This window comes from Echinops telfairi, unplaced genomic scaffold (genome assembly GCF_000313985.2).
Source record: "Echinops telfairi isolate 266 unplaced genomic scaffold, ASM31398v2 ScPeMD7_4225;HRSCAF=4972, whole genome shotgun sequence".
NCBI classification, from domain to species: Eukaryota; Metazoa; Chordata; class Mammalia; order Afrosoricida; family Tenrecidae; genus Echinops; species Echinops telfairi.
In genome coordinates, this window is record NW_022108124.1 from 18,420,892 (window position 1) to 18,445,315 (window position 24,424).

General features: G+C 45.7%; 1 protein-coding gene across 1 annotated transcript in view; it reads left to right on the forward strand.

The window, feature by feature from the left end:
- Window positions 1–24,424, forward strand: part of KIF15 (kinesin family member 15) — a 58,871-nt gene that overhangs the window by 22,352 nt on the left and 12,095 nt on the right. Inside the window, exons 9-26 of the mRNA XM_004708542.2 lie at window positions 2,160–2,285; window positions 2,455–2,577; window positions 5,216–5,339; window positions 6,317–6,393; window positions 7,055–7,264; window positions 8,208–8,385; window positions 10,278–10,419; window positions 11,489–11,630; window positions 14,824–15,003; window positions 16,386–16,493; window positions 17,489–17,594; window positions 18,030–18,195; window positions 19,312–19,462; window positions 19,632–19,717; window positions 20,761–20,830; window positions 21,250–21,336; window positions 22,261–22,365; window positions 23,066–23,188. Coding sequence (XP_004708599.1) covers window positions 2,160–2,285; window positions 2,455–2,577; window positions 5,216–5,339; window positions 6,317–6,393; window positions 7,055–7,264; window positions 8,208–8,385; window positions 10,278–10,419; window positions 11,489–11,630; window positions 14,824–15,003; window positions 16,386–16,493; window positions 17,489–17,594; window positions 18,030–18,195; window positions 19,312–19,462; window positions 19,632–19,717; window positions 20,761–20,830; window positions 21,250–21,336; window positions 22,261–22,365; window positions 23,066–23,188 — 2,304 coding nt within the window. The remainder of the gene's footprint in view (window positions 1–2,159; window positions 2,286–2,454; window positions 2,578–5,215; window positions 5,340–6,316; window positions 6,394–7,054; window positions 7,265–8,207; window positions 8,386–10,277; window positions 10,420–11,488; window positions 11,631–14,823; window positions 15,004–16,385; window positions 16,494–17,488; window positions 17,595–18,029; window positions 18,196–19,311; window positions 19,463–19,631; window positions 19,718–20,760; window positions 20,831–21,249; window positions 21,337–22,260; window positions 22,366–23,065; window positions 23,189–24,424) is intronic.

Here is a 24,424-nt window from a genome sequence, read left to right on the forward strand (position 1 = left end):
TGCACTGTTTTTCAAAGGTTTTTTATTATACTTTACTGAGTCCATGGATGGTACTGTGGGGGGAGGTCAGATGATCAGGCATCCCCCCTGAGCGTGCCAGACTGCAGTGCCCCGCCCCCTGCTGTTAAAGACAATGGATAGGCCTGCAGTCATCTATTTGGTTCCTGTAGGAGGGGATTGCACCTTACTGATAATGGTTCCTATGGAGACCCAGAGAACAGGTCAAAGTTAAGCTGCCATCCTAAATCTAGGATCCAGCCATCTTATCACATGTATACCCCCCAATCCCTCCTCTTTCTATTTCATGTATGTCCCTAGACCACGCCCTCTCATTGCTGTATAACCTATAGTGCAACCCCTTCCTGTGATGTATGTCTACCTGTAACTAGTGGGTTTGTACGCCCCCAAAAGGTATACAGGCCTGGGTTAGCAGTAGAGGTCTCTCTCCCTGGGCTCTCACTGCTCTCTCTTCCCCCTCTCCTCTCCCATCCTCTCCCCCTTGTTCCCTTTCCCATCCTCCTTCCCTTCCCCTTCTCTCCACGTGGACCACCAAGCGGGTCTGAGGTGAGCAATGCTACCATGTATTGTGTCTGACTGCATTATTATAATATCTCTTCTATCGCTCATGCTCATGATGACTTTAATATAATACTTATATATCTCAACCTTACAATTGTGCTTACTGAACCCGCGACTAGCGGTGGGGGGCTGCCCCCACTTCCTAATACTACATGGTACAGATAGTTAATGCACTCAACTGCTAACTAAAAGTTTGAGGTTCTAGAGTAGTGGTTCTCAACCTTCTTAATGCCGCAGCCCTTTAATGCAGTTCCTCTTGTTGTGGTGATCCCCCCAACCATAAAATTATTTTCGTTGCTACTTCCTGTCATTTTGCTATGAATTGGGCGACCCATGTGAAAGGGTCGTTCCACCCTCAAAGGGGTCATGACCTACAGGTTGAGAACCACTGACCTAACGACATCATACAAGAAAGGCCTGGCAATCTAATTCTGAAAAGTCGGCCACAGAAAACCTGATGGAGCTCAGTTTTGCATGATGTGCACTGCTTGCCATGAGTCAGAGTGGACTGCAGAAGCCACCCACATCATTGTGGTCATTGTGAGGTGCTGTCCATCAGTTTCGACTGACAGTGACCCTGTCTGCCACAGAACAACACTGGCCTGCTGCACCTGCCAACAAGGCACTGTTGTGTGTGAGGATTTTCTGTAAAGGGTGTTGATAGAATATGTGTCTACTAAAGAATATTGTCAAATTATTTCCTCTTTCATTGGCCTTTCTGTGGAATGATAATGAACAAGAAATCAGAAGGCTTGGGTTTTATTATACTTTACAGAGTTAGACTGCTTTTTGTCTACCTATTTATTTATTTTGACTAAGTTCATCAGTGGCTTTGTGAGGCTTAAACCAAACTCACTGCCACCATTATCAATTCCAACTCACTAGACAGCCTCATTTTTCTCCCTTGAAACAGCTACTGCTTTTGAACTGTTGACTTTGCAATTAGCAGCCCAGTGAGTAACCACTACATCACCAGACTGGAAATTGAGTGATTAGCTATTACATCCTTATAATGTAGCAAACATTTAACACCAGGATTGAAGTTTTTCTTAATAATAAATATGCTACCCCAACTTTTTTTTAAAAAGCAAAAACATTTTATTGGGGGCTCATACAACGCCTATCACAATCCATCCATCCATCCATTGTGTCAGGCATATTTGTACATTTGTTGCCATCATCATTCTCAAAACATTTGCTTTCTGCTTGAGCCCTTGGTATCAGCTCCTTGTTTTTTTCCCTCCCTGCTCCCCCCAAGCCCAACTCTTTTTTTTTTCCTGTTCTTTATCTGTATCTTTAGGTCAACTTCAAGCTGTTATCAGTGGGAATTAATATAATTTTGTTGTTTCACGTCATTTTTGTGTTTGTCTTTGAATGATAAAATCATAGTGTGTATCAAATAGGGTACAGGATAGCTGACCGCATCTTTTTCCTGAAAAGTTAGTGTCCCTGACTAGTTAGCCGCTGCTTTCCCTTTTCCTCCAGAGTTCTCACGCCTACTTGGGATACTGTAATTTAAAATACCAAAAGTAACCAGTGCACTTCGTTTTCTCTTTTTGTTTCCCCCACCAACACCTCAGGAAGCAGGTAATATCAACCGCTCCTTGAGCTGCCTGGGTCAAGTGATTACTGCCCTTGTGGATGTGGGCCACGGGAAGCAGAGACACGTTTGCTACAGAGACTCCAAGCTCACCTTCCTGCTGCGGGTACGCTGGGCCATCGAGTCTGGACTCTTTATTGTGGTTACACTTATTTCCTCTGCTTGATGGTCAGGTGCCTCTCGGTCGTAGCGGCAGGAATAGATACTTGCCTTTGCTTGAGAGCGGTCTTGTGATTGCCTGCCTGAAAATGCTCACCATTCACGTCATTCAACAGGATTCCCTGGGAGGTAACGCCAAGACAGCCATCATTGCGAATGTGCATCCTGGAGCCAGGTGCTTTGGGGAAACTCTATCAACTCTCAATTTTGCTCAAAGAGCCAAGCTGATTAAAAACAAGGTAAAAATCCTTCTGAGTTAAAAAAAAAAAATCCTTCTGAGTGCTTTATTAAACAAACTAGCAAGATACATAAGCTTATTGCATCCCATTTTCCTGATTACTCTAATACCAACATTAACTTTTACTTACTTCCTGACAAAAGCTCATCTTCAAGAATCCCACGTCCTTTTTCACAGCCCTCTGTGTTAAGGGTTTCCGTGGAGATCCAGGTTAGGCCTTTGGCTGTGAAGGTTTGGCTAGGAGCTGGTTATAAGAAGTCAAAGTTTTTCCTTTGTAGTTGGTTTGGAAACTACATTTACTTACCTGAGTCTGTGTATTCGACTGTTGGTGAGCGATACACCATGAACATAACCCTGACAAACGTCGTCTTTCACCACGTCCAAGGATTCCACATTCTGCTTTGTAGCCAGGAAGTCTCCTTGGTGGTCGTTACACTGGAGGTTGGCTATCTTCTTGTCAAGCGTCAGATGGTTTCCATTTTAGACTTCTTGGGCCATTTGGTGTCTGCCCCAACTACTCAGCAGGGCTTTGTTATATAGAAAGCATCATAAATTATTTGTAAACAAACGGCCTGGCTGTGTTCTAACAAAGTTTCTTTACAAAAGTAGGCGGTGGGCTGGTTTGGGCCTGAGGACAGACTTTGCCAACCATCAGTGTCAACTGTCAAAGACCACAGAGCGCAGCCCTTTGGAGAGGTTGGACACCCCTGTGGCTCTACATCTCTGCTTCCCAAAGTGGGCGATGCTGCCTACTGTGGGGTGCTGGGATGATCCGGAGGCTGCAAAAGCAGATCTGCACACATTGTTCTGGATTCTGAGCTACAGTACAAGCGTTTTTAATTGTCGGGAGTGGGGGAAAGGGGGGTGTTGCTGAGTAATTTTTCTTCTGAGAAGGGGCAGGAGGTCAAATAAGTTTGGGAAACTGTACTGTAGTTAGGGTGATAAATTAGTTAATGACCTCTTTTCTTCAGTGGACAAAATTGGTTGTTATCTTCTCAAAAGGCAGCCCCCTGGTCATCTGATCATCTCATGAGAGAGGACATGGGTTGAGGTTGCCCTTCCTCTTGAGCCAGGGCAATCTGCTCAGTCCTTGAGATAGTCACATCCTGCATGGAGAGAAGTTCACTCGATTCTCATTGTTTGCATTCGTTGTGTTTTATAAAGTTATTGCAAACACTGAAAAGGCAAGTGCTAAGCTATTATCCTTAGGAGTAATTCAGTGTTAGTTTTCTACACTCTGGAAGCAACGTTTTCTTCCACCTATTAATAATAAGTATGTCATGGCTGGTAAAGTGGAAGGTCATGAAAACAATAGAGTGGCACATCACCTAACAATGGACCTAACTGTACCAGTGTACTTAGGGTGTTGTGGGCCTGGAAATGGCTTCGTTATGTTAAATTTAATGACATAATCAGTCAGAGTTGGAAACTAACAACCACCAATGCATCACCTTAAGTGGTATGTGTTTTTCTGCATAACAAGATTTTAGAAATGTGTCTTGTTGCTTTATTAATCCGGAACTCAGCGGTACAAGCCCTACTGTTGATGCCTGAACATAGCTTATCTAATGCACAGCTGTTCTCACCAAGACCCGCTGCACAGCTCGAGCTGTACTACGTAGCCTGTGGAAGGACACGGGGCCTAACTTGAGAGCTGAAATAAGCAGCTGTGGGATTGCTTTGCCTGGCTGCAGCGTGGAAGCGTGTGCATTGAAGGCCTGTCCCTCTCTTTTTGCATACCCACAAGGGACCGTGAAAGCATCGCAAGTATTGATTTAGTCCTACAAGCAAAATGTTAGCCAGTAGGCACATTTGCAAGTACAGATTCCATGGGTGTGAGGATCAACTTGTAAAAACCTAAAAGTTAGAAAGAAAAGTTTCTTTTCTGTTTAAAATTAAACTTATTTCAGAGCCATTCCTGGTAAGTCAGAAGAGCCATTCATTTTATTTCCTTAGGTGTTGATCTGTATATTTCTACTGTGATGAGAAAGAGTGACCAGGGCCTTCTGGCCCTGTGTCTGGGATTTCTAGTAGTCTTTGGAGGTAGAGAACGCAGTGACCATTAGAGTCATGTCACCAATGTGATCATGATGTCACAATGTACAGGCATGCTTCATAATGAGGCTGGCCATAAGTATTAGAAAAAACTGGGAAAAATCTCTTGACATGCAAAACAGAAAAGCAAGGAGCCTTATACTGGTCCCTGCCAATGGTAAGTCCCTGTCCCCACCATTGCAGCCTAGCACTTGGAAGTGCCTGACAAGGCTCTCTGGGACGGTGTTCTAGCACAGAGGGGAGATGACAGATACACTGGGGTGTTTGTTCCTCTGCAGAAGCAAAGGAAATAAGAGGTTGAGTGTAACTAGGTCTCGGGTGATCCAATCCAGCAGTACCCAGGAGTGGTTAGCAGAGGGGGAAAGTTTAAGTGGGGGGCAGGGAGCCTGGCTGGCACTCTGCTCTGGTTCTACATGTGGAGGCTCAGAGGAAGGACACTGGTTGTGGGGCCACTGGGATGCTGGTGAGATGAACGTGCAGCTTTCTTTGGTTCACTCCAAATCACACAAACAAATGTGAAAGTCGGTCTGTAGAGCTCAGCAAGCACTCTTTTACTGCTTCCTTCAAACTTCTTTCTTGCATAGGCAGTGGTAAATGAAGACACCCAAGGAAATGTGAGCCAGCTGCAAGCTGAAATAAAGAGGCTCAAAGAACAACTGGCCCATTGTATTTCAGGGCAGATACCACCAGAGAGCTCTCTGACCAGAGGTAAGATGAGCAGCAGGTCCTTTTCCCTGGGCAAGACCATGTGCTAATATTAACTGGAGAACTCTTGGTGGTAGATCCCAAATTTCCCATGACCGTCTGCCCTTGTTGATCCCTTTCTGCTTATTTCCCTTAGATGGGAACCTAGTACTTCATCTGGAATCAGTTACATAAACCATTGCCACTGAGTTTCATAGGAAGAGGGATTTGAAGTAATGTGGATAGTTCACCCCCAATATGTGCTAAACACATGCTAATATATTCTACTTAGATCTACTTCTAAGATTCTATCATACTATATGTAATCTAGGTTAAATAGAATTAAATAATTTTTCTTCCAAGAATAGTAATGTATACAATGAGTTAATGCAAAATTCATAAAACCATGAATGTGATTTAGATTGCAAGAGTTAGGTAAACCCACCGCCGATTTTCAGCCAAACAGTAGATAGGTGTATACGGAGAACAGTAATCCTAGTGAGATAGGCACACACCTGGAATAACCAATGAGTTGAGGTCAAAGGGGTAGCCTTTACCCAAGGGCAAAGTTCAGAGAGTTAGGGGAGGAGGACTGGAAATAGGAAATGCAGGGAGAAACTTACATGGAGGGAATTGCAATGAATGAGGTGAAACAAACGTGTATAAACAGCTTCAGCCAATTTACAGTAAAAATGCTTGTTTATCAAAGAAAGACAGGCACACAACCCAATCAGGCTCCCCCAAATCATTTTGGATGTACTTCTAAGGTTCTGCTATACCTTACAGAATCTATCTGTTTAGTAACTCCAGAGGAAGGGAAGTTTCCTTGGAGAAGGGGTTCATTTGAATCCACAATCCTACAATGACCACATGGTTCTTTTAGGTTAGTTGAGAGTCGTCCACTAACGGCTGCCTGTTTTGGTTAATCTCTTGATTTTAAAAGTTTGAGAAATAAACCTTTCTTTCCCATTCCTTTTTTCTTCTTGCTGTGTAAGTTACAGACCCAGGGAATACGAACTATGTGAAGTGTTTCCGTGAGGCAATGCTGTTCTTTAAGAAGTCTGAACAGGAAAGGAAGGTAGGAACTGAATCTGGTGTCCTAGTGTTCACTGCTGCTGCCTTACAAAGCCAATGGTAGCGTGTCTGTAACGAAGGCTATGAACAAGCAAACTTGGCTTTTAGGATGAAATGGAATTAGAAAATCACCGATTTGAGACCTAATGATCAATAATTAAAACTATGGTGAGAATCCTAGGGGACAGGGAAGCAATATTCATGGGCATTGAACTGCCAAAATAGAAATGGGAATGTTGACACGGTTTGGAGAAGTTAGCAGTGTCACTAGACTCCGTAGGCAGGACTTGTCCATTGGGAGTCTAAACTGCTATGTCAGCCTTCACTGAAGACACACTGAGAAATACATAGATATTTTTATGTCAAGGTGAAATGTAGGATTGCGCCGTGGCTGCATCAAGGGGTGCGGACAGCAGTAACTGAGGATGTTCCCAGACGGGGTGTTTGGCTTTGCTTGGGGTACATGGGTTCAGTGTGAGTGGGAACTGATGAGAGAGCGCCTCACAATAGCAACAACGAGGAACACGATGATGTGAATATTATTCATTACACCTTTTGTTTAAAAGAAGAAAAAGATGAAATGTCAAGCTCGTGTTAATGTTCAGATTTATGAAATTTAGGGAAGTGGAATTATTTTTGTTTAACCAAATTGTGACTTTCTTAAGGCTCTGATAGAAAAGGTTACTCAATTAGAAGACCTCACCATCAAAAAGGAAAAATTCATCCAATCTAATAAAATGATTGTGAAATTTCGAGAGGATCAAATAATGCGTCTGGAGAAGCTCCACAAGGAATCCCGGGGAAGTTTTCTGCCGGAGGAACAGGATCGCCTGCTCTCGGAGTTGAGAGATGAAATTCAGACTCTGCGTGAACAAGTGCGTACGTGGCCTTTGAAAACAAATACAGAGGAAGTACAAGCGAGTCACTGAATCCCTGTAGTTTAGGGCAGTGGAAGTAGCTTAAAATGAACTCAGTGCCTAGGGTAATTTCATCACTCCTTCCCCCTTTCCAGGCGAGCACTGCCTGAAGGAAAGGGAGGAAGGTGTGAGGATGTTGCTGTAAGAGAACTCAACCCCAGCGGGCAGTGTGCAGGGCAGTCTCTCTAGAATAAGGTGACCAGAAGTCCCGCTTTTGGTGGGACAGTCCCAATTTTTAACAATTTTTCGCACGTCCCATGGCGTTTTTAAAAAGTCCCGATTTTTGGAAAGAATGCATGACAAGCTAGGGTAGACGGCTTTCCGCTGCCATGGGGCTATTTCACCAGGATATGAGTTTTATCAATGGTGTCTCGCTTTACCAATGTTAAAATCTGGTCACCTTACTCTAGAATGTATCTGTGAGGTTTTCCCTTTTCCCTGGAGAAGAAGGATCGTTTAATGACAGGCGGCCCAGGGATAAAAAGCAAAGGATAATCAGTATCAGATTTTTGTGTCTTTTTCCAGAGTGCTTAGATGACTGTTTAAACTAATATGGCTGCTTTTATTCCGTCTGTCCCCAGAAGCATACATCGTGCCCGTTCCCTTAGTAGTGTGTTTTGGAGGGCACTCTAACCTCCTGAGTCTCCCCTGCCCTTCTCACCGTGCACATAGTCTGGCCCGTTGGCATGCAGAGTCTGCACCAGTGCACACCCTGTGTACTTCCTTGAGTGCTGGGAGGAACGTCATAGAACTCAGTAACAGCGCTGTTCTATGAACATTTCAATCCGATCACAAATGCCGCGTTGCTCTCCACAGCAGTGGGCTGTTTGGAAAGATGTGCATTAGGGAGATGTATGTATTATGTATGAATGTATACAATGCCCGTGCTTCTGTGTCGCAGATAGAGCACCACCCTCGCGTTGCCAAGTATGCGATGGAAAATCAATCCCTCCGGGAGGAGAATAGGAGACTAAGAGTACTTGAACCTGTGAAAAAAGCCCAAGAAATGGATGCCCAGGCCATTGCAAAGCTAGAGAAAGCTTTCTCCGACGTCTGTGAGACAGAGAGAAGCAGCAAAGGTGAGGCGTGATTGTACACGTGCCTTGTAAAGGAGGTTTCTTCAAAGCATGTTTATAGTGTCTTACAGTCGGGCCTTCGTGTTAGCGTCCAGCCCTGATCTGCGAACATCTTATGCTCTTGGGTTATCAAGAGCCGGTTTTTAAACTTTTTCAAAATGAAAATCACAGTAGTAAATTACATCGGCTAATCGTGATAGGAAGGATATGCCCATTGCATTTCATATTTCTGTTTCATTGATTAAAGGTTTGTTGGGATATCACTTTAATTTTTGGTAAGTGGAATTTTTCCAAAGGATTTGAAATGAAATGGTAGAATGAATGAATGAATGAATATGGAGTTGAAATCGTAATCAGCCTGGCTGGCGTCTGTCGTGTGATAGTGATCAGGGAGGTCAGTCTCTTGGTCCATGCAGCACTGAGTCCTGATGTCATACTAGCAGCCATCTTTGCCAACATAGGTACACTTTGTGCATGTCATTTCCATAAGTTTACTTTTAGCTCTTTGAAAAATGGCATAGTCAGTCTGAGCATCTAATCTAACGAGGTTGACAACTATCAGTGTTAGTCCCTGGGGATCTGGTTACAAAGTCTGTGCTTGCCCCATTCCTAGAAGCAATAGTATTTGCAGGATGTTTTATCATACCCAATCTTGGTTTTTTTTTAAAAACTTTTTAGTGAATTGGGTGAAGCTTTCTGGAGCAGATCATCAGTTTTACATTCAATAATTGATACACCTTTCTGTTCATCTCATTCATTACCATCCCCTCGATGTGTCATTACTTATCTCACTGCCTGTTTCCTGTTTTCATTCTTTCTTTCCTAAACCTTCTGAATTGTGTCCTTAGGTAAATGCTGCCCTTTTGATCTCAGCTGTTGATTATTCTAAGGTGTGTGTACCTTGCTAGTGGTATTGTGCCTCTTCGAGACCTGTGTATGATTGAACCATGGGGTGAATTCAGTTCCAAACTTGACGGGTGACTAAGGGTCCTAGTCTGAATGGCCCACCAGTCTCTTTCCAACCAGTGAGCCTCTTCTATGATTTTGAGCTTGGTTCCACATTTTCCTCCCGCTCTCCCCAGGATGTCCTCTGGTGATTGATTTCAGAGCAGTTGGTATTCGCAGCCGGGCACCATGCAGTTCTGTTCTCAAGGTTGTGGAGTCTACTGTGGGCAAAGTTCCCTGGGCCAGTGTGTGATTGCCTGTGCCTTTGATGTTCACCGTGCTTTCTTCTAGCCAGGGGGGCGCTGATAGCTGGACTTTGGGTGTCGCTCATGAGCTTATTTAAGACCCCACTTGCTGTTTATCAAAGGAGAATTGTATTATCTATATGGGTGTGTTTGTTTTTTGTTTTCTTTGGTTGAGATTTTTCCTCTTTTTTTTTTTTTTACTATGGCAAAATATAAATGACAAAAATGCCATTTTTTTGTAGCTCACTGCCATTTACTCACTACCTTCAAAATATGGCAATTTCTAGACTCCATCTGCTTTTAAACCACTGTCATTCTACAAACTACTTTTACTTGATATTTTCCCACATTGAAACTCAGTGGAGTCTCCTGCATATTCAGCGATCCATGCAGTTTCTGAAAACTAGTGCGTTCTGCCCTTGTTCCTGGTTCCCTAAGTCATCTGTAGCCTGTGAGTGGTAGCTGATCCTCTTGATCTCTGCACGGCTCGGGCCGTCTGCTTCCCTCGCCGTCTCCTCCGCTCCCACTGGGAAGACATGGCCTCCGTCCCGTGGTCTCTGCTCCTCAGGGTGACTCCTCATGCTCGTGCATGAGCGTCTTGCTCCTTGTGCCCCTTAGGCCTCTGTTGGACGCCTAACTAGCATTCTGTTCTTCTTCGTACTGTGCTGGTCATTTCAAAGACTGAAGGTGCTTCCTTGTTATCAGGTCAGCCAAGCTTCTCTTCTAAAGTCCCAGGAGAGCAGTGTTCACTGGCAAACACGGAGAAACTGAAAGCACAGCTCCTGCAAATTCAGACAGAGCTGAATAATTCCAAGCAAGAATATGAAGAATTCAAAGAACTAACAAGGTAACGTGTAAAGACATTTCTTTAAAATATTGGACACCTCGTTTTAAATATTAAACTTAAAGACCAGCAACTAACTTAGGTTTTGCCCTGAAAAGTTTTGCTTCTAGCCCTTTAATAATACATTTAATGATCTAGATCAGGGGTGTCAAACTGGCAGCCCATGGGCTGCATGCGGTCCCCGAGGTAATTTTTTGTGGCCCACAATGCTTGTGTGTATGGTATTGCCTCGATCTCCCCTAAGCGCTATTTTCTTCATAACATTTTTTTAAATTTTCACTTTATTTCAGAGCATCGTAAACCACAAAAAATTACCTTGGAGGGCCGCATGCGGCCTGTGGGCTGCCCTGAGCTAGATGATATGAATGTTTAATACAAAGCTGCTATTGAAATTCTTATCTCTTGGATTTATGTTGTAAATTCTTTATTTATCTGGTTACCTAATTTAAATCACTGTTACCATCAGAAATGTTAGGAAGCAGAGGTTTATTAATATTCATGTTCATTGTATAGAAGAAAACAAAGATAAATCATATTAAAGCTAATTCATAGTCTAACTAAAATCAATCCTGTTGCAAAGTAGAAGTAGCCCTGGTGGTGCAGTAGTCAAGGACTCGCTGTTAACAGAAAGCCTGGCTCTGTGACCCCACCTAGTGGCTCCCCATGACACAACACAGACTTAACAGTCAGCTTCTGTCGAGATGAGAGGACGGCCCAGAAAACCCCATGGGGCACTTCTGCTCTGATGAATGGGCTCACGGAAATCAGAATCCACGTGCATCCCATAACCAAACAACGCCGTTCGTCATGTACAGCTCGAGAGAGGTTTGTTTTAAAAGACACGCGTCCTATGTGGCTTTGAATCCGAGCACTACTACTTACTAGTCACGTGTCTTAGACAGTCATCAACTTTCCTGAGCGATGTGTAACCCAACTGGTGAATGAGGGGAGTAGGCTGAGAGACTCTGTGACTCAGAGAGAGACGATGGAGTTCAGGGACACGTGATGAAGCACTCTGCGGATGCCTGCTGTTATTCTTACCTGAAATACTCAGCCTTTTACTGTCTATTAGGAGAAAGCAGCTAGAATTGGAATCAGAGCTCCAGTCTTTGCAAAAAGCCAACTTGAATCTTGAAAACATTTTGGAAGCAACTAAAGTCTGCAAGCGGCAAGAAGTTTCTCAGCTGAATAAAATCCATGCTGAAACCATTAAGGTAGGTGAGCTGACGCAGCCCTTGCAGCTTAAGCCAAGCCATCTCTGATGTCTGCCCCGGCTCCCAGGGGTCTGATGTGGACCCCCAGGGACAGCAGGAGAGAATGCAGCGTTGAGAGTTAGAGCTGGCTTCAAATCCCAGTCTGCCACTCCCTTGAGGGTGCTTTCCTGACTCCTGAGCCTCGCCAAGGTGATCTCTGGTTTGAGGATCAGGACTCTTTAATGACAGGTCTGTTAGAGCATTACGTGAAGTCACGGACGAAGCACATGACCAGGGGCTGAACTCAGTGAGAGTCAACTGCTGTCCAGCAGGATTGACTGTCCGCTCTCCGTGGGAGAGCCGGAACCTTCAAGACAAGACCCCGCAGGGTTCTAGGGAACGCTGGGAATAGCAAGGGGATCCCCACCCCACCCCCTCAAAAACCACAGCCCTTGAAAAAGGAAGGAGGTGCGTGCCTCTGAGGGTGAAGAGAAGCCCTTTGCTGTCCAGTTGATGCTGACTCAGAATCAGGAGAGGCCAGGGAAATGGACAGGAAGGACCCAGAAGCGATGGTCACCGTGATGGTTCCTCATTCTCTGAGGCTGTAGCCCGCTTTCTTAGACATCGTAAACTTTAAAAACCATGTAAATGCTTATGGATTTATAATAGTGCTTTTTATTAGTGCTGTTGTGCCAGAAGACTTCTTGTGGAAGTCATTGTCTTCATTTTCTGATTCGCATGGCACTTGTTCAGGAAGGACAGGGACAAGTCTGCGTCTGCTGATCTTCCCGCCGTCCTGTCCACGCCCTTTGTGGAGACAGCGTTGGCGAGCCTGCTTTCCTGTGTTCCTTTCCTTCTCTCACACAAACGCTGTTCTCCACGCTGGGGTTTTGTTTCATTTTGCTTTCCCTTCTTTCAGCCTACTGACGCTTTATCACTACTCCTGTGTCTGAAGGAGAACCGAGGTCTCTTTGCTACTGTGTTGTGATTTTGTGCAAAAAAAAAAAGTTTTTTTCTTCTGCGATAGAATTTTACGTTTTTAAGTAACCTTTAAAATCTGCTAGTATCAGACATTATTTTTAAAGACTTGAAGAATGTTGCCAAATATCTTATTAGCCCCCTCTTTGTAACACCTGGCCTAGTAGAATTAATTACAGGCACTCGGCCTGCTGCTGTAGTTTATGGGGCGGCGACCAAAAGGACGGTGGGAACGAGAGGGTTTGCCAGAGGTGGCCGTCGTGCAGGTCTTCACTGCTGTTGTTAGTTTTCCTTGCATAATTACTCCATCAAAGGTTCTTCTAGTTGAATAGATGTGCATTTTGTGTTCAGGCGAATTAAGGCTTGTTTCTTTTGAGCGTCCGTGCCCGAGTTAGTTGGCTCTCATCCCGAGGGCTTTGCGGAGCTTTTTGCACAGTGAGTGTGCACTGACTGAGAAGATGCATCGAGCCGCTACATGGTTTTGAACTCGGTCATAGGTGGTCTGGCTGACGTGTAGCCTATTTAGAGGGTATCCAGGTCAAGCATTTCTCAGGGTGGATGCTCTGAAGGACATCTCGGTCCATCTGCTGCAGTGTTCCCTCTGAGTGACTGCCCCACATACCTTCTCAGTAGAGGGGCTCATTTCTGAACATCTCCCCGAAGAGCGGGCATCATGCCGTTTTGACCAGGTTTGCACTGTACGAAGCAGAGCCATTGATTCCTGTGCAGTCACAGTGTGTAACAGTTAACCACCAGCTCACTGCAAATTTTTATCACCAAAATTCTGATCTGTGCTCCCTAAGCAGTAGCTCCCATTCCCTCTCCTCTCCGCTTGTAGTTGGTATGTGACTTGGCTGCCCCTCTGCATTTCCTTCCTCTGGACGTCAGAGAGCAGGACCGCCACCTTTGTCCTGGGTGTCCCGTTGGTTGCTTTGGGTCTGTTTGAAGGCTCGTCTGTGTCGTAGTGTGCGTCAGGGCTATAGTTTCCCTCGTGCTTGAAGGCCTTTCCGTCATGTAAGGGGGCACACTATGTTTTCCCACTTGTCTGTGGATGAGCACTTGGATTGCACCTGCCTTTAGGGCATTGTGATGAATGCTGCTGTGAATGTGGGTGACAAGGCACGTGCTTGGGTCCCTGCTTTCAGCTCTCTGAAATGTAAGCCTAGAGGTGCAATTGGTGCATAGACCTTTGTTTCCCTGTGCTTTTGAGGAAACTGCCTGTTTTCCACGGTAGCTGGACCATTTTATTTAGGGTTTACCTCGCATTTCTAGTAGGGTGACCGTCTTGAATCTGCTGTCCATTTGCGTATCTTTCTCCAGGGAAAAGACAGAGTCCACTGTGCTAGTCGTTGTGCCTTGTTCTTTAGGCTCCTGGAGCTTTCATGTATTGACCTCTATGGAGCATGGGACATGTTGGTGTGCTCTGTTCTCCTGCCCTGCTGCCTGTCTCTCACCCTTGAAAACGTCTGCTATACAGACATTTGGAAAGTTTTATGTTGACAGGTTTATTTTTGTTACTTCTTCCATGCTTTATAAAGGTTTAGATCATCGCACGATCTGCAGTATAGTCTATATTCTTTTACTACTTAAATAACATTTTACATTGTTCGCATTAATGCAACTGCTAATTTATTTTGAGTGGCATGACGTAGAAATCTTTAAAAATAGTCTATTCCTGACACGCCCCCCCCCCCCCAACTTGAATTTCTACATATAAATGGATGTTTCTGGACTTTGCATTTTGTTCCAGTGCTCTGACTCTGGTGTGCTAATACTGTGTTTCCTTAGTGACCTGAGCAGCTGTTCTCACCCTGAGGGTCGAACGCTCCATTCACAGGGTCGCCTGAGTCAAAACAGTAGCAAAATGACAGTGATGAAGTAGCAACGAAAATGATTTCATGGTTGGGGGGGTCACCACCACTAGAGGCTTATGGGTCTGTTGACCTAGGAGGTCTCGGCGTGCTCTCGGATTGTCTTGCATATGGAGCCTTTGGGCGGGGTTTGAAATCCGCTTCTCAAGCTTCATTTTCAAGCGTCCTTGGACGTCTTCTTGAAACTGCGTTGAACTGATGAGTTTGTCTCCGTGTGGACATTTTTATGTGGCTTCTCATTTCCTTTGTGATGACTAGGATTTCAGTTTTATTGCTTCTTTTGATGAAAGTGGTAAATATCCTGCATTTCACTTCTTTTTAATGTTGTATACTGTTTTCCATAACCTTTTTTTTTTTTGCTGTAGATTATAACTACACCAACCAAAGCTTATCAAATTCAATCTCGACCTATTCCAAGATTGAGCCCAGAAACACCGACTGGAAATGCCAATAAATTAGAGAATGATATCTTTAATGAGCCAATTCCACCTGCCATGAGTGAGCAAGCGCTTGAGGCCATTTCTGAGGAGCTCCGGGTGGTGCAGGTAATGGTGCCAAGTTTCAGGAGAAAGGAATGTGGGTGGATGTTTATTTACACACATTTCCATGACCTCATCATTTTAACTTGAATCGATAGTATTTAAATCTATTTCATTTCAAATTGGTGTATTCTTCAGGTCAGTCCTCTCGCGTTCTTTCTTAGCCAATAACGCAGCTCCCTGGGGCTCTGGTGTCCTCACGTGTAGAAGGACCATTCCCTACGAGCTGTATCTGCCACCAACGCATAGAATTGTTCAAATAGTCTTACCACGCATCAGATTGATAGACTCCTTTCAGGGTATGTGAAAGAGCATCTGAAATTTGATCATCTCAGAATTCTGGTGATTGGGTCTTCTTTTTTATGATTCAACTTCTCCACTGCCCACTGTTGTGGGACGGTTCCCCTCCTGCCCGTCCATCTCAGAAAGCAGCCCTTCAAGTGCACGGAGGCCTTCCTGGCAATTCTGAGAAAGCTGCTTAGAAGGCTCCGGGTTATGCTGTGATTTAATCCAAGATCTTAATCATCGCTTTGTGTTTCACATTGCTCCCTTTGATGGACCACACGTGTGATCCTAGAGCATGAGACCTCAGCAGTGCAGCCTTGTAAAATGGTTTCAGGCCCCGAAGAGACCTCTGTGCCTGTGAGGTGTTTTGTTTTCTTTATTTTTTCAATGTCAGAAATGGTGGAATTGTTGCTGGAACAAGATTCCGAGATAGCTTGTCACTGTCTCAGCCAAAGACAGAGACAAAGTGGATTTGAGAAACTAAGTTTATTCTGAGAGCACAGGACAGAAGGAAACAGTGGGGTTCCCTGTCTCACAATGGCTTCAAAAGCTCAGTGAACATCAAGCAAATTACATACCAAACCCAAACAAAGTGGCAGACACAGGTTTTGCACAGATCAAAGACACAATAATCTATACATAGATCTTTCCAAGGTTTGCATCTATCAGGAGTTGAATGTTTACTGGGCCACCATCCCTCACATAACTGCTCTGCTGCCCAGTCAAGTGGGGGGAGCTTCATGCTGGACTCCCTATCTGAAGGGTACTCTTTACCGATCCTTAGCTGAGAGACCATCCTCTGTTAAGCTAACCGGAATTTCTACTGCATGGGATGGGGCTGCTGGTGCTTGCTGCTATGAAAAAACACACTAACTCTTAAATTACATCGTTTTTCTAGTGTTTGGGTTAATAACAGGCAACAATCTGCATGGTAGCTCGCAACAGAAAGACTGGGCTTTCTACTCCCGTAAACAGTTGCAGTCTCGGGAACCCCAAGGGGCTCCCTGGGAATCAGCAATGACTCGATGGCAGTGAGCGAGTGATCAGAATATTTAAAATTTCCAGGATAGGAATTCCTGACTGTTGAAGTTTTTCTGCTGCAGGAGCTAATGAATTGCCTTCAAGTCACGTTAGATGAAACAGAGCATAAGAATGTGAAGCTGCAGCAGCAAATCGACAAACTGGAACATCATTCTGCACAGATGCAAGAGGTGAGCGTGCGGGTGCAGGTGCAGGTGCGGCCCCGCGGGAACCTTGGAGCCGGGTCCTCACTGAGAGTGTTGCAGGGGAACACGCTGCTCGCTGCTCGAAACCTTTCTCTTCATGTTTACTTGGCACACCTGTGCTCATACCAAGACAAGCACCTGTAGATCTGTGGGTCGAATGACCCTTTCACAGGGGTCACCTAAGACCATTTTTCCCATGGTCTTAGGAATCGAGACACTGCTCCTCTATCTGTCGGGTCCGCCCATATGCAGATAAGCCTACAGACAGGGTCACCCCAACATGAGGAACTGTATTAAAGGGTCAAGGCATTAGAAAGGTTGAGAACCACTGCCCTAGACAAACGCTGGGTGACTTCACCAATAGTACAATTGGATAGATTCCTTGCTCGTTGGTTTCCCCGTAAGCCAAGTGGACAGTCCAGGTTTTTACAGTGGTCGTCCTCACGGCAGTGCATGGAAATGACCAGTTTCTTCTAGCTAGAGAACTTAGAGAGCCCTAGTGACCATAGGGTTACTCGTTGGACTGTTATCTCCAAGGTCGGCAGTTTGAAACCATCAGCTTCTCCTCAGGAGAAAGGAGGCTTTCTACTTCCAAAAAGAGTCAGGAGGAAGGATGTGGGGGAGGGAGGGGACAGAAATGAGAAGCTGATACCAAGGGCTCAAGTAGAAAGAAAATGTTTTGAAAATGATGATGGCCACAAATGTGCACATGTGCTTGACACAATGGATAGATGTATGGATTGTGGTAAGAGTTGTATGAGCCCCCAATAAAATGATTTTTTTTTAAAGGGTCAGTCTCAGAAACTCGCAGGAGCAGTTCTCTGCCGTCCTATAGGGTCGCTGTGAGTCAGCATTGCCTCGATGGCTGTGAGTTTGGGTTTTGGTTTGGAGAGACCTTGAAACTGGATTTAAACAACAAAACCACTCAATGTCCTAACACGGTTATACCTTTTCTAAGTAAGTGCGTTTCTTTCCCGAAGCTTTTCCTATCAGAAAGAACTGATTGGACCAAACAGCAGCAGGACTCCCTGGAACAGTTGAATGCCCTGGAGAAGCAGCTTCGAGAGACACAGACTAAAAATGACTGTAAGTTTGAAGAAAGGGGTGCTTTATGATCTGAGTGATCATATGTTTACTTCCAGTTGAGTTTCCTTAAAAAACCAGGTGTGTTTAACCTATGTTGGAACATCATGGTGCATTTCCAGTAAGTAAGATCAAGTCACTTAAAATATGCTCTCTCCCCACGCCCCTCGCCTATCAAGTGTTGGAGTCCACGTTCTACAGGAGAAAGTTGGGGGAGTCACGTGCACTGCAGTCAGAGATGGAGCTTGGCTGCTCTGTGTAAACAAACCCGGGGAGGCAGAATCCCATGCTCCTGCCTGCTGCTCTGTGGTCAGCAGCCAGATGGAGAATGGTCTCTCTGTTTCACTCTGAGGGGAGGAGCACCTATCACATGCATGTGCTTGCTCTCTAAAATGCTTCCAAGGAAACCTGTTGAGGATTTGCCGTTTTGTTTTGCAGTTTTGAAAAGCGAGGTGCATGACCTCCGCGTGGTCCTTCAGTCTGCAGACAAAGAGCTATCTTCGGTGAAACTGGAGTACAGCTCACTCAAGGAGAGGCAGGAGAAAGAACTCAACCAGCTTTCGGAAAGACACATACATGTGCAGCTTCAGCTCGATAATGTCAGGTAGTGGTTCTGTTGTGTCCAGGGGCCGGGTGGCCTGTGTTTTGGTGCTGTGAACCCAATTCAAAGTAGCGCAACCAAAAGAAGTTATTTCTTGGCATTCAACATTGGAGGGACCTGGGGGAGATCTCGGTTCCCTGGACAGACCAGATGGGGTCTCGAATATAAAAGGCTTCAAAAGACGCATGGTGGACTGGTGTGAAAAGACAAAGGGTGTGCCCGTGAACTGGTTGAAGCCCCTTCGTTACGCTGTTGGTGCTCTATCTTCTGCCAGCCCTGGTGACATAGAGCGTCACACAAGGTCAGCAGTTGAGCCCTCTTAGCCACCCCACAGAGAAAAGATGGCGCTTTCTGATCCTCTAACGATTTAGTCTCAGACACCTGTAAGTGCTGACTGTGGCAATGAGTTTGTTTTTTTATTGGGGACCCTCTGCTGTGTGTTAGGGAACAGGTCGCAGGAAAGCAGCCCCCAATTCTCAGCGTAGCAACCTCCAAAATCCTCTCCCAGCGTCCGAATATCCAGGGAAGATCCAGTGGGTCTTGCTGGAGTCACCTGCTTGCCTTTGTAGAGATCACTCGCGAGGGGTGGGAGGGGTTAGTCACGCCTGCAGGCAAGGGCGTGCGCTTCTCAGAAGGAGGGGCTGGACATGCTACACCCAAACAGCAGCTGTTCCAGGTGCCCAGAACCCCCAGAAGTTGGCGGGGGGCAGGGGTGGTTAAACCCTGCAGCTGTGCAGCTTAAGTCTCCAGTATGGAAACGGTGGGCTCCTCTTTGGTTCCTCCTTGCTCATGTCAGCCCTTCCTGAAGGGCTGAAGCGGAGTGGAGAATTGGGGGAAGGTGGTCGCGGGCCAGCCCTCACCTGTCTGGCTTCATCCTGTGTGCTCTAGAGTGGGCGCTGATGTTTCATATGGGCCAGGATTCTGACTCCTTTTGTGAGCCTGCAGGACAGGGTCCTGTAACTCGTGGCTGGCGGCAGTAGAAAGCCTGCTGGTTGCGAACCCCTGACCTAGCTCATCAGGGCTTGCCAGGAGTAGGTAAATTAAAATGCAGATCATCTGGCTAGAAGAAGTACACTTAATGTTTACATTTACTGTACATCAACTTTTTTCCTGATAAAGACTGGAAAATGAAAAACTGCTTGAGAGAAAAGCCTGCCTGCAAGATTCCTATGACAATTTGCAAGAAGAAATGAAATTTGAAATGGACCAGCTTACCAAAAACTTCCAAAACAGCAGAAAAGAGAATGAAACTCTGAAGTCTGATCTGAAAGTAAGTTAAGTAAGTGAGTGCTGGTTGACTAGAGAGAAGGTAACTGGTCACTTTCCTTCCTGTACTGGACCATAGCCCCTTTCGCTTAATGTCGTCCCTGAGAGTTTGTTGATTAGCTACAGACGGCTAATAAGAATGCCTTAAAGTCTCATACAGTGTTGTCTTTTAGAATCTGATGGAGCTTTTTGAAGCAGAGAAAGAACGCAATAACAAATTGTTATTACAATTTGAAGAAGATAAAGAAAACATTTCTAAGTGAGTTCTATTTATTTTTCCTGTTGACTAGAATATTGTCTATAAACATGTTCTTGAAATTGCTAATACCCTGTGAATAGTCATTGTTCTAAAAGTATCACCAAATCAACCTAAACTTTTGTATAAATTGTTAGGTAGAGAAACTTAATCTTTTCAAATATTTCAATAATTAGCTGTAGCATTTTTAAAACAAATAACAATTGGTGGTGTGTCTGAACATGTAGTCTTCGGGGAGTAAATTGTGTGTGTGTGTGTGTGTGTGTGAGAGAGAGAGAGAGAGAGAGAGATATGAGGTCTAACTTATAGGGTCACTATTAAATAAATTGATGGCAATGAATTTGAATTTTGAAACTGTTCCTTTTATGATAGGAATGTGAGCACTGACTTATCTGTGTTTTTTGTCCCCCCCACCTCCCACCCCTGACTCTTTAAAATGAATGCCATTGTCTGTGTGTTTTTCATTTCTTGGTAATCTCTGTCAATCTTTTGCCCTTGATCAAGGTCAAGGTCACTCTGGTGGGCAGAGTTTACTTATTCAGTAGATATTTGTAGAGTTCTTAAACGAGACTGTCTCTTCTTCGTTCTAGTGTGCATTAGTGAGCATGGAGTATACATCTAGTTGAGAAGAGAGGTGTTTAACTTAGTTTTTAGTTCAAACATTCAGTGACTTCCAACAAACCAGGAACTGTTGTCCTAAGTGCCCAAGTTTTGAGAGCTAAAACAGTCCCCAAGCATTCTAGCACACGTGCATGTTGCATTCAGCGTAAAGAGATGGCTGGTGCATATGTAATAATACGCTGGGGGCAGTACGGAACCATCTGAAGAAAAATCAACTGCCCTGGCACAAAAATGGGTTTGCACCAGAGTTGTTAAGAGTTTTTGAGGTTCAAATTTGTGGCCTCTACTGGAGTACAGTAGCTGATACCAAGTCACGTGCCCAAGAAAGTTCTGCTGCATTGCCTTGAATCTCTTCTGTCTGAATAGACTTCATGCCTGCTTCCTTCGAAGGAATTCCAAAGTAAAAACTAGTTCTTCTCTTCCAGAGAAATATTACAAGCTCTCGAGACTGTGCGTCAGGAAAAGCAGAAAGTGATGGCCAAGTGTGAGGAGCAGGTAGGCGTCTCGTTCCTCTCAGCTGAGGGTGGGAAGCCCGTCCCTTACTCCTGGTGCCTAGCAGCCTGCTCTAAGATAGTCGTCATCATAAAAGGGCCAGCTCTGAGACACTGGGAATTGGGATAAAAAGATGGGATTTTGTCGGGTTCTTTGTTTTCATCTGGTGTTTCTCTAACCCCCAGTGGGTACAAGCAGCACCCTCGCAGAGAGGCTTCCTCGTGGGGCCCAGAGTGGTCGTGGGGCCCAGGGTGGTCGTGGGGCCCAGGGTGGTCGTGGGGCCCGAGGCCGCTGTCGAGCAGGGCTCACAGGGAGGCTCTAGACTGGAGCCTAGCACTACCCTTGCTTCACATAGGTGGGTTTTATTTTAATTTTGTGTCTAAGAATAGCTGCTTAGTCAAAATGTTCTACCTTCTTCTCAGGGGGCAAAAGTCCAGAAACTGGAAGAGAGCTTACTTGCTTCTGAAAAAGTAGTCAGCACTCTGGAGAAGTCTAGAGATTCCGACAAGGTAGGTCCACCTTGCCTGTTCATCCTTTTGTGGACTTCCTTAGAAAACTGTGCTTTAAAAATCATTTGTTTTAATTTCCTTGTTGTTGGGAGTGTGCACGGCAGAACGCATGCCCACCCGCATTTTTGCAGGTCCAGCCCACTGGCGGGGAGAGGTGGTGTGCGCCTGCCCCTCACCTCCCTGGAGACTGACTGGCTGCCTGGTGGCGAGCATTTCTCTGTGCATTGGGCCTCGCTCGCCCAGTCAGGCTGTTGGAGAAGGATGGTCCTCTGAGTCCCTGACATAAATTCTCCAGTGCCTGTTGTCAGCTTTAACTAGGATGGTAGAAATGATTTGTACAACAGACCTGTGAAGGCAGGAAGCTGTGCAAAGCAGAAATCTGTCCGTGAAGGAAAATGCAAAGATTCCCCTACAGCCAGTGATAGAACCGTGGTCAGACTGCACCTTGGCGACGTGGGAGGAGACCACACGGTGGAGTCAGGCAGCGGCCTTATGGAGGTGCTTCTGTGTTTAGTCCGACTAGTTCATAAAGTCAAAGAAAATGCACAGACTGGGGGGCGGGGAGGGAGGGGAAATGAGGACCTGATGTCGGGCTTTAAGTGGAGAGAAAATGTTTTGAGAAACGAGGTACAAATGCGCTTTACACAATTGATGTGTGTATGGATTGCGATAACAGTTGTATGAGCCCCTAATAAAATGTAAAAAAAAAAAAAAAAGAAATGGGAAGAAAAAAAAAGAAAATGTACAGACTAAAGAATATGACACCATTGCATTTTAAACTGATAATATGAGTACTGTGATACATGATATTTTGCTAATATAAAATTGATTTGTCTTGCTATTTGGAAAGATGGATGAGTTACCATTTTAAAATTATGTCCTTCGCGTCACTGGCATGAAGATTTTTGTGTCTGTCCTCGTTAGGAAGTTGTGGCCAGCCTCATGAGTCAGATCCAGGAACTGAGAGCATCACTCGCTGAGAAAACAGAGACCGTGGACTCCCTGAAGCAAGAACTGAAGGACATTCACGTAAGTTCTGTGCCCCATGAGGCCATTTTAAATCAGAGCACGAGACACACTTCATAGACTCCGTGATGTGAGAGGTTAATAAAGCTCCACCCTCTTGATTCTGTAGTCAAGCCAATTACAGTGCCAGAGAGTTCTCCATTTGCAGGAGCTGTGGTGCCTCTGAAGGTGTCAGCCTGCAGGACATGGGGTGGGGGGTGGGAGGCGGGGCCATAAGCTGCACCATCTGTCCTCTGAGCATCTTTAGGGAATTGCTGGTTAAAACGTGACTGGTTGTTGCCTGTGACCGTTCCTTAGGGGCCTCAGGGAGAACAGAAGCCACGCTTTGTTAGAACCCACCGTTTTCTACCAACTGAGTTTATTTTGCCACTAATGGACTGCAGGTGCTTCCATGAAGCAATGGCTTGCTTCTCCAGCATATGCCCCAAATCGGATGTTGGTGCTCGCTCCTGCCCTGCCGTCTCAGGGAAGGTCCCGCCACCTTTCCTCCCTCCTCTGCTTGACCGGGAAGCCTGTGCCCCTGATAGACAGCTTTGCACTGATTGATGCTTGTGAAATTAGCCCCTTGTACACACACGTGTACTCAGGCCTTCAGCCAGGGTTTACTGCACTCCCTGTGTGGACGTGGAAGCTGGTGGTCGCCGTGATGCTCAGGCTCATTCTTAAGTTACGGTCATCTGAAAGCAGGCTTTCTTTTCTGCAGCACAAATACAACTCTGCTCTGGCTGACAAAGAAGAGAGCAAGGCATTGACTAAGGCCCAGGAGGGGGAGATTCTGGATCTGAAAGAAGCTCTCAGACTGAGAAAACTCTCGGAGGACATAGAGGTGGGCTCCCACGGCGTCATTTTCCCTCGTGTTCTGGGGGTGGTCGGGGGGGGTTATTCGTACTGAATAGGCAGGATTATTTTAAGGAATAATTAGATTACTTTTTTCTTGGGATAATTAGGCTATTATGAGCTAACACTAACCTTGCTATACCCATTATTATTACATAGCACTAAACCTGTTATGTCTGTTTCCATGGATTTGTGCCAGCGCCATGGTGGCTTGGGTCACTGGCTTATTTCTGTGGGTGTGGTCTCAGCAGGGAGCATCAATCGGCCTGGGCGTGAGGACTGCCCCTGCCCACCTCTTGTGTCTTAGCTTGAGCAGGTGTTTGTTTTTTGATGCTTTTGCTGTGGATGTGAATTTATCTTTCTGGCATGGTCTGTCCCACAGGGTTCAAAATTGAGAATATATGAAGCAATGTACAGTCCCTCCCTACCCCTCAGCTGCCCGATGTTACCAATTTCTTGGGTATTCTCCTAGACACACCTTAGACAGCCCGCCGTTCTGTTTTCCTCTGTCCGCACAGTGTCCAGCAGCCCCGGCTCTGCCGTCCTGCCTGCGCTTTAGCGGCCGGGTTCCTCATTCTCCCACGTTGCCCTCGAAACAAATGCAGACTGAGCCCCTGATACTGAGCTCTGACACGTGCCTGGCTCGGCACACAGGGTGGGAAAGCGAGGGCCAGCCTGTGAGCTAGCTTATGAGTGAGGTGTGTTCCACCATCAGTGACCCCAGAGGTGAAGGAGGGAGGAGAATGGTCCTGCCTGGGGACTGGCCACGGGCTCCCAGAGGAGATGGCATTAGTAGAGCACCTGGCTGGGAGCGTGCTTGGCAGCAGTGGACGTGTGTGGTGTGCCTCGAGCTAGGAGCAGAGGTGAGGACACACGGACTGTAGTGGAGGCTCTTGAGGAGCATCAGGTGTATCTTTTAGGAAACACCACCTCAGCAGACTCCTAAGTCCAGGCAGAAAGGGATGGGAGCCAAACCAGACCTGTGCATGAGAACAAGGGATGAGCAAGTGTGGAGAGGTCTCGCCAAGCGACCGCTGCGGTTGGCGGTTATGGGTGTGCTGTGACAGGACAGGCACTGAGGTTCCTGCTGGGTGACTGAGATGGGTCTGGGGACAGTGAATGACATCAGTGTTCGACACAGCAGTTTTGAATGTTAAAAACCCATGAGGATGGAGATCCAGGCTGGATACATCTAATATAGCTATTATTTCCTGTTAACATTCGC